Source organism: Callithrix jacchus, chromosome 5, assembly GCF_049354715.1.
Source record: "Callithrix jacchus isolate 240 chromosome 5, calJac240_pri, whole genome shotgun sequence".
Taxonomy (NCBI): domain Eukaryota; kingdom Metazoa; phylum Chordata; class Mammalia; order Primates; family Cebidae; genus Callithrix; species Callithrix jacchus.
The window spans coordinates 57514327-57524007 of NC_133506.1; the positions used below are offsets into that span (position 1 = coordinate 57514327).

Below are 9681 nucleotides of genomic sequence, written 5' to 3' on the forward strand. Positions count from 1 at the left end.
CCACTTGAACCAGGTCCACAGTTTTCAAATGCTTTTAGCCAGCAGCTCTTGCCACAGACCCCATCCTGCGAGAAAGGCCCAGCCCCACTGGTCAGCAACCCTTGGTCACATCTCTGACCACCCACAGCACAGATCCCTGTGGCACTCAGTCACAGCAGGGGGTCAAGAGACCCTCCAGGACCCTAGGAGTCCAGAGAGGGAGGCAGCAAGGTCCCGGGGCAGGCAGCACAGCAGATGACCTCAGGAGCCTGGGCAGGAGGGCGAGGACGGGCTGGGTAGAGGTGGCAGGAAGAAGGTTTGAGAGCACGCAGGGCTCTCCAAGGGGCGTGGGCCGGCTTCTCAAGGAGTGGCCATCCCTTCCTGGCCCCTTCGAGCTGGCTGAGCCCCCCATGGGTCGCATGCTCTTAGAGACATGGATGCAGAGTGGGTAGGTGGGAGCAGGGATTCTGGGACTGGAGATCAGTCCTAGTGCCACGACTTACCAGTGGGAAAAGACCTGACCACTCTATGCCTCAGTTTCCTCCTCTGCCAAGTCCGGAGAGTCTTAGTACCCCTGAGAATCAAATGACTCCAAGTTAGCAGAGCACTGAGGACAGGGCCTGGCTCAGGGCAGTGTGTGCCCCTGTTTCCTGTGGCCGTGATTACTGCCCCCAGCCTGTTGTTCGCTGAGAACTGGCCAAGTACCTCCAGCCACTCATCAGTGCACAGAATACCTGGACACCCTGCCCTGGCGTGGCTGCCAGCCCGAGTGTGTTGGCTGGAATCTGGGTCAGTGGATACTGATGGGATGGAGGAAACTGTAATTCGATCAAGGCTTGTTTTCTCTCACGCCAAGGAAGGCTGGAGGCAGGCAGCCCAGGGGCAGACCCAAGACCCAGAGCACCTCAACTGTGCCACGGCATGGTCCAGAATGGCTGCTGGAGCTCCAGCCATCGCAGCCACATTCTGACAAACAGAAGGCCTCGTGGGGAGGGCACAGGCACACACCTGCTCCACTAAGGACTTTCAGGAAGCCCCATGCAAGACCTCACAGCTCACGAAGCACAGAAATTACTGACGTGGCCACCGCAGCTGCTGGGTTGCTGGAAAATGGGGTCTTCTAGGTGGACAACGGCGGTCCCGGACAAAATGCAGGACCCCAATTACTCCATTAAAAGAAAGCAGGAAATGGGCATTGGGAATGGAAAACAGGAAATGGGCATTGGGGATGACTCCACAGCAGCTGCCCCATGGAGGCCGGAGAGGAACCAGCCTTGCTGATGATTCAGGAAGCAAGAGGAGCTGGGAGAAAACGGTGGCCGGAGGCAGTGACCAGGGGCTCTGCTCTGAGGAGCTGACCTTGGGATCAAGAGCTGCAGGACCAGAGGAGCAAAGGGGAAGGTGGGCGGAGAGGAGGGTCATAGAGTTAGGAAGCCGTGTGTGCAAAGGCCCCAAGGCAGGGCCACGCCTGGTGGGCTCTTGGAATGGCCAAGCATGAAGCCTCACAAGCAAGAGTAGCCATTGCACAAATGCTCGTCCAGTAGCAGGTGAAAGCTAGGATGTGGCCACCGCCCCGCCAGCCTCCCCAGCCATTGCCGCACCCCTGGGGTCCACAGAGGCCGGGCCGTGGAGCTGTACAGCTGCTACCCACCAGCACTGCTGGACTGGGCAGAGGCAGGGGCTGAGCATGTGAGGGCCCCAGAGACAGGATGCCCCTAAGGAGCTCTGAGGGCTCAGCAGAGCACCTCCCTCCACACTGAGGCCAGAGGTGATGGGGTCCTCCAAGGAGGCCTCCTGCCGGGCTGGGAGGGAGATTCCATCAAAGCTCATCTGGACCAGCCCCTCCTGCCTTTCTCAAAGACACTTCCAAAAGCAGCAGTTCTTCCTTAGGTTCAGGCATCTGTGCTCAGGACTTCAGCCGCCTGGGGCTCTGCTGGATAGGGTCAGCAAAACGCAGGAAGGCAAGGAAAGATTTTTCCCCAAGTAGTCCCAGATGAGGGTAAGATGTGGTGGGCGGGTCCCAGCCCTGGGGGCCGGTGCAGAGCCCAGCACCCTCAGAATTCCTCCCTGGCTCCCCAGGGCATGTGGCAGGGTGTCAGTCAGGGGCCATGGCTGGGCTATGGGTCAGTCCCTGTGCAGCTGTGGGGCAGGTGGCCAGCGCTGTGTCCGGCTGAGGGACTGTGCATATGTCCCTGTGCATGTCCCGTGTGGAATGTCAGATTGGTCACGGAGTACCAGGACCGCCAAATGCTGACCTGTGTCTGTTCCACAGGGATACCCCCGGCCAGCGGCACCGGGACCCTCCAGATCTATCTCATCGACATCAATGACAACGCACCTGAGCTGCTGCCCAAGGAGGCGCAAATCTGTGAGAAGCCCAACCTGAACGCCATCAACATCACGGCGGCCGACGCCGACGTCGACCCCAACATTGGCCCCTATGTCTTCGAGCTGCCTTTCATCCCGGCGGCCGTGCGGAAGAACTGGACTATCACCCGCCTAAATGGTGAGCCTGTCCTGGGCCACGGGGAGAGTCAAACTAGTCTAGGGTGCAGGCCCCTGGGGGACCCAGCTGGCCTTGGAAGAGTGAGCACCAGAGGGGGGCGACAGCCCTCCAGGGGGACTGTCCTGCCAAGGCTGGGGACACCAGCCTCGCTTCGGCTGCTCAGCCTTCTTCACCTGGCCCCGAAGAGGCCCCCGAGTCAAAACCAAGTTCTTGCTGCTTTACAGAGCCCAGCCGTGGACATCCTTGCAGCCCCGCTCCTGTGCACCCATGACAGCTTCCTGTGCCAGTGATCAGCTGGCTACACCATAACCGATATGTTTCCTTAAAATACTTGCTTGGGTGTCAATTTTTGGTATAAAAGGATATCAAAATTCCGCAGTTTTGGCAGCACAGTGAAAAGGTGCTCTAGACATGTTCCCTTCCATTGGGAGAGGACCTGTTTCCACAAACCCCACCAACACTGAATATAATTGTTTTAAAATAGTATTTTATTCTGCCAATTTTATGGCCAAAGGCATTGTTTCCATCTGTATATTTTGACTACCAGTGGAAATTTTTTTATCTATTTATTGACCATTTTTGTTTCTTCTGTGAATTGTCTGTTCAATGACTTTGCCTATGTTTTCTTTGGAGGGTTTCTTTTTATTCATTTGGTAAAACTCTTTATATATTTAGGAAATTATTTATTCATCCTACATGTTGCAATTGCTTTTTGGTTGTGTCTCCAATGTCTTTTTTTTTTTTTTTTTTTTTGAGATGGAGTCTTGTTCTATTGCCCAGGCTGGAGTGCAGTGGCCCAATCTCAGCTCTGCAACCTCCACCTCCCAGGTTCAAGCAATTCTCCCACCTCAGCCTCCCAGGTAGCTGGGATCACAGGCTCTCACCACACACCTGGCTAATTTTTGTATTTTTAAGTAGAGACAGGGTTTCATGATGTTGACCAGTCTGGTCGTGAACTCCTGACCTCAAGTGATCTGCCCACCTCAGCCTCCCAAAGTACTGGGATTACAGGCGTGAGCCACCACGCCCGACTTCCAATGTCTTTTGACTTAATGGTGTAGCACAGTGTGTGTGTGCGTGCAGTAACCAGGCAGACATGTCCAGTTTCCAAGCCATCAGACTTACTCTTTTCCTTTCGCCATCTTGCTTGGAAGGGAGAGCCGGGCTCAGGCTGAACACTTACTCTTGCTTTGCGCCAGGTGACTATGCCCAACTCAGCTTGCGCATCCTGTACCTGGAGGCCGGGATGTATGACGTCCCCATCATTGTCACGGACTCTGGAAACCCTCCCCTGTCCAACACATCTATCATCAAAGTCAAGGTGTGTCCATGTGATGACAACGGGGACTGCACCACCATTGGCGCAGTGGCAGCGGCTGGTCTGGGCACTGGTGCCATCGTGGCCATCCTCATCTGCATCCTCATCCTGCTGAGTGAGTGTGCCTGAGCACCAAGGCGGGTGGGGCACTACGGGTATGAGCACCCTGACCCAGGGATGGTGGGCAAAGGGGGGCCCACGTTTGCCCCTCAGCCTGCATCACTCAGCCCCATCTGCCAGGAGCCTTTCAGAAATGCAGCTGAACTGGCCCATATGACAGTAGTAAATTGGAGCCTCCCGTTACTGTCAAAACCGGAGGTCCAGGCATCTTCCATGGCTTGGCCCCTTTCCACGGCTCCACTCTGCCTCCCAGAGCCATGTCCTGAAGCTGCTCTCCTCCAGGGCCTGCGATGCCTGCAGGCAGCTCACAGGTGGACTTAGCACGAGAAAGGTCAGCCTGCCTATCAGCATCCCCATCCAAAGTCCCAGGACACTCTGATTGGACTAGCTTGGGTCACATGCACACCTTGGAGCCAATCACCAGCCAAGGAATGGGGTGTTCTCATTAGCTCTGCCCAGATCACATGCTCCAGTAGTTTTCAGAGTTTCCCAGAACCATGTGGCTTCTTCAGTAGGAGTGAGGGTTGTTGGGGGGCCCCAGGGGAGGTGCTTGAAAATGACCCCAGAGGTCCTTCTTCCCATTATCCCTCATGGACAGTTGCCCTGGTCTGTGATAGCCCACGGACCCCAGTGGGAGGCAGGGCAGGGAAGGGTTCAGCCACCACCTCCCCAGTTCACACCCAAACCAGAGGGTCCCCCACCACATCCAGAACAGGCTGGAGCAGGCAGTAGGCCCTCCTGCAGACCTGGCCTGTGGCTGACTTCAGACCCCAGGGACCATGAGCCCCATCCAAATGACATTTGAGTTATGAGGGCTCTGCTTTTTTTCTCATTTCCCATCCCCCCTCAAAAAGCTGTTTTTTTATTTCTGAGGCTTGTTTTGAAAGCCATTCAATGTAATGGGGTCCTTTGTATGATCTGGAGTAGAAAGAGCCCCACAGAGGTTGGGAGGTGTCTCTGTAACAAAGATGGGGCATTCTTACCCTTGTCTCCTGCTCCGAAGACACAGGGGCCAGGCCCCAGCCAGAGCACCTCCTCTGGGCCACGCTGTGAGACATGACTCAGCTGGGTCCTGTTGCTGGCAGGAGACCCAGGCACTCTCAAGGGCAGCCACAGTGAGGCCAGGGCCGGGTCAACAGCAGACCCACCTGCTGCCTGGCTTCTGCCCAGTCGTGAGCACCTCAGCCCTGGTCGGGTACATGGGGGGCATCCGGGTGGCCTCCGCTCCTCCATACTCCTCCCCTCAAGCCTCGCTTATCTTGCCCTCCTGGACAAGCCTGGGGTGCCGGCTGTGTGCTTCTTGGCATTGTGGCTTCTGTTGAGCCAAGACCAGGCCCAGGCTCCAGGTTCCCGGTTCTCACCAAGCTGCACCTGCAGTGGGTTTCTCCTTCCTCTGCCTGCAGTTCCCTCTCCGCGATCTGGGCCAGGCCAGGAAGCATCCCCCAGCTGTCACCTCACGCTCTGCAGTCAGCAGGGATGCTGCCAGTACCCATAGAGCTCCTCCCAAACCTAGTCTCAGCTTCGGAAGCCTTCTCACGGCACCCAGGCAGCCACAGCCAGTTAAGCAGGTTGGCAAGGGACGGCCCTTCTGACTGGGGGTGGCCGGCCGTCCCCTCCCGCCTCTGGGTTGACCCTCTGCAGTATACAGGAGCACACCTGTGACTTCTGGGCCTCTGTTGTTACATGTGACGTGGGAGTTGCCAAGAGGCTTTGGGAGGATGCAGCGGGGTGCTTTCTGCAGGCATCTGGAGACGTGTGCCGCATTGCCTGTCCTGGAGCCCATGCTGGGTGCATCACCCACCCTGTGAAACTAAGAAGTGAATGCACAGACAATGGACAAAGAGGGAGGCTTGCAGATGGGTGCCCAGGCTGTCCCTGCAGTAGGGGTAGCCAGGGGTCCAGAGTGAGCAAGGTCATTTAGGAGAGCCAGGCCAGGACACGGACCTTGGAGGGTGGCGGGGAGGCCAGTTCAGCTTCAGGGAGAGGGTCCCTCCATCCACCCCACAAAGAGGCTTTGCCTCTCTTCAGTTTCCACCTGTACCTGAACTTCTGAGCCTGCACCCCAGTTCCTTTGGGTGATGGAAAGAGCCCCACTGAGTGACTCCCTTGGTACTGGGTGTGGCTGTCCTTCTATCCAGCAAAGCCCTGGACTGACCCCACCCCACGGGCCCTCAGGAAGCAGGATCCTGGATCCCCGCTCTGGGCCCCGCTCCTTCCCTGACCCCTCCCAGGGCAGAGCCTCTTTCAGTATGGGAGAATCCACCTCCCTCACTCAGTGATTCCTGCCAAGCACTGTGTACCTAAAACCTCACTTCCACCTCCTCTGTCAAAACCGCCTCCCCTCCTGCCACTCAGAAGAGGGACGCAGAAAGACTTGTGGGTAGGTCCCTCAGCTCCCCATGTCCTCCTGCCCCCAGGAGGTGAGGGGCACCCTGAGCTGATGGCCTCGGCCTCCTCAAAAGGGGAGTGCAGGAGGAGGACAAGTATGTAAATCAGTGTCTCAAAATCTAGACCAGTGCCCAGGCAGTGAGCTGGAGAGGGGCCTGAGCCAGCACGGCTCTGAATGGAAACTCAGAGGCACACCCAGGCATGCACACACGCACAGGCACGTGAGCAGACGTGCATTCACACTCACACACCTGTATGCATGAGCACACACACATGAAGACACACGCACAGACATGCACACACAGACGTGCAGACTTCCGTGTGCATGTACACGCATGAACACATGAGCACACATATATACAGATCTACACGCTCACCCACAGGCACACACGTGTACGCATTCAGTCGCACATACTCCTGTGCATACACGTATGCATGCTTACACAGACATGTATGGAACATCTGCATCCGCGAATGCACGTGGGCTACACATATGCACAGATGTGTCCTTGCACACCCAGGCCTGCACGTGCATAGACACATGTGCATGTGCAATACAGGTGGACATGCACACCCGGACACACGGAGTCATGCTTCTGTGCTACCTGCATGTACATGCCCACACAGACACGGAGGCATGTGTGTGCGCACATGCAGCACACCTGCACTCCCTGCTCACGCCCGGCCCTCCCCCGACAGCCATGGTCCTGCTGTTTGTCGTGTGGATGAAGCGGCGGGAGAAGGAGCGCCACACCAAGCAGCTACTCATTGACCCCGAGGACGACGTGCGTGACAACATCCTCAAGTATGACGAGGAAGGCGGCGGTGAGGAGGACCAGGTGAGGCCTCCCCACAGGAGGCCAGCTCTCATGAGCACCAGTGTCTCAGCAGGGCTTGCTCTCAGGTTTTAAGAGTAAGACATGGCCGGGTGTGGTGCCTCATGCCTGGAATCCCAGCACTTTGGGAGGCCAAGGAAGGCAGATCACGAGGTCAGGAGCATAAGATTAGCCTGACCAACATGGTGAAACCCCATCTCTACTAAAAATACAAAATTTAGCCAGCAGGGTGGCACACACCTATAATCCCAGCTACTCAGAAGGCTGAGGCAGGAGAATCACTTGAACTTGGGAGGCAGAGGTTGCAGTGAGCCAAGATCACGCCATTGCACTCCAGCCTGGGTGACAGAGCAAGATTCGGTCTCAAAAAACAAACCAAAAAAAAATGGTAGGACATTTCAGCCTTTTTCACCAATGAAGGCACCAGGCAGGGGAGTCCAGTTTCCCAGCCTGGTTCCCCTGCCCACGTTTGCAGGTCTGGCCTGGGCTGCACCTGCATCCCCTGGGGGGATCCTGGGACCCCTCCATTACTCGCCTCCCTCCCTCCCGCTGCCGACCCCAGCCCAGTGCTGACCTGTGCCCGCATAAGAGGGGGCTCTGGGTTGGCCAAGGACACCGATGCCCACTCTCCCGATGCTGCTGTGCACAGGGGGCTGTGAGTGACCAGGGGCAGTGCACCAGACGTCCAAGAGGGTACGCTATAAGAGCTGCTGGTTGGAATCTGGGTCTGCCCCAGCCTTTGGGGGAATTGGGGCAAATCCTTAGCCCCTCTAAAGCTCAGACCCCTCCCCGCCCCTCACACAATACGGCCATAACAAGCATGAGGAATGTGCCTTGCGGAGGCCCAGCTCCTGGCCACCTGAGCACTCGGGGTCCGTGGTCGGTGAGCAACGTGGTGGTGGGGTCACTCGGAGTGAGCCCCAGGCCATTGAAGGAAGCCAGGCACAGACCCCATCCCTGCCAGAGGGATTGGGGTGAAGGGTGAGGAAGTGGAGCACTGCGGGAGGGCACAGCAGGGGACAGCTTGTGACTGTGGGGTGTCTGGAGACCAGGGCACAGGGCAGCAGGCACATCTGTGGCCCCGGTCACAGATCAGGGTGTGGGCTGGAAGCGAGGTGCAGGCTGGAAGGGGGGCTTGGCGGATTCTTCTGGTGCCCTGACTCCCCCGGCTCCCTCCCCCAGGACTATGACCTCAGCCAGCTACAGCAGCCAGAAGCCATGGGGCACGTGCCAAGCAAAGCCCCCGGTGTGCGTCGTGTGGATGAGCGGCCGGTGGGCGCTGAGCCCCAGTACCCAGTCAGGCCCGTGGTGCCACACCCAGGCGACATCGGTGAATTCATCAACGAGGTGTGTGCCCTCGGCAGTGGGGGGGTCCCAGGCAAGGTGTCTCCTCCAAAAATAAATGCTAGTAGCACACACAGACAGAAGCTGTCTCCAGCAAGGCAGCTCAGACGTGGGTTCCAGGCCTGCCCCGCCACTCCCGCTGGGCAGCCTGGGTGAATCACCTCCCTCAGCAGCCCCTCTTTCCAAGGACAAAGATTCCTACCTGTGAGCCAGGTGAAGGATCAACATGCAGGGCTGGGTGCTCGGCAGGGGCTTCATAAGAATTCGGGTTTGCAGAAGAAGCACCAGCAGCAAGGAAGGAGCAGCGGGGGGTGGGGGGCAGCAGCAGAGCCCCCCAGGCACTGACTTACACATAGCCCATCATCCTGGGTTTGGCCCACCCAGGTGCTTAGACAGGCACAGGCCCAAGCCTGGTCTCAGGGCCCAGGCCAACTTGCCCTCCCTCCCCACTCTTCCTCCACAACCCTCCCCTCAACCCCTTTCCCCACACCCCACACCATCAGGACACAGCAGGTGGGAACACACAGAGGTGGCCGCCTGCAGGAGCTGCCTTCTGACCACCTGCCTGACCATGTGCCCAACCTGACATTCGAGGGCTTGAAGGGACTGGGCCAATGAACAGCATGCCCCAGACTTCGATCTTCCCCTTTGAAAGACACATTTGAGACATCTCTTACAATGTCGCCAGGGACATTCAGTTTCCAAATGTGCACCCCCTGCCTTCACTCCCGTCTTCCTTTGTAGTGAAGCCAACGGGCAGAATCCCCTGGGGAGCATTCTCCGACCGTGACTCTGAGGCTCCAGGCTGGCCTTGCCTGCCACCCTGCAGGGATCACTGTGTCCTCCATCCCTGCTCCAGCCACGTGAGCCCCTGTGGTTTCACCACCTGCTCTCCAATGCCAGTTGCGTTATAAAGGGGGTTTAGCAACACTTAGATCTCAGCCTTGGTCAGAATCTCACTTTAAAGGAGTTGATTTAAACAGAAGCTAACCCAGGCAATGATTCAGCAGAGAGACAAAAAGGTTTCCCCAAAGCAGATTGTGTTCCTGGCCACAAACGAAATTCCTACGACTGCCCACGAGGGAGCCGACGACGCTTACTGTCTATGACGGAATACAAATGTAAAGACCCAAAGCATGCCCGGCCCAATCTATAATTTAAAGCCCACTGTTAGGCTGGGCATGGAGGCT

At 57.3% G+C, this 9681-nt stretch overlaps 1 protein-coding gene across 2 annotated transcripts in view; it reads left to right on the forward strand.

Moving 5' to 3' along the window:
• The window catches only part of CDH4 (cadherin 4), a 667678-nt gene that overhangs the window by 652581 nt on the left and 5416 nt on the right, over positions 1-9681 (forward strand). For both annotated transcript variants that reach the window (XM_035299088.3, XM_035299089.3), the window contains 4 exons: positions 2252-2485; positions 3685-3918; positions 7011-7150; positions 8330-8494. In XM_035299088.3, the coding sequence (XP_035154979.1) occupies positions 2252-2485; positions 3685-3918; positions 7011-7150; positions 8330-8494 (773 nt within the window). The remainder of the gene's footprint in view (positions 1-2251; positions 2486-3684; positions 3919-7010; positions 7151-8329; positions 8495-9681) is intronic.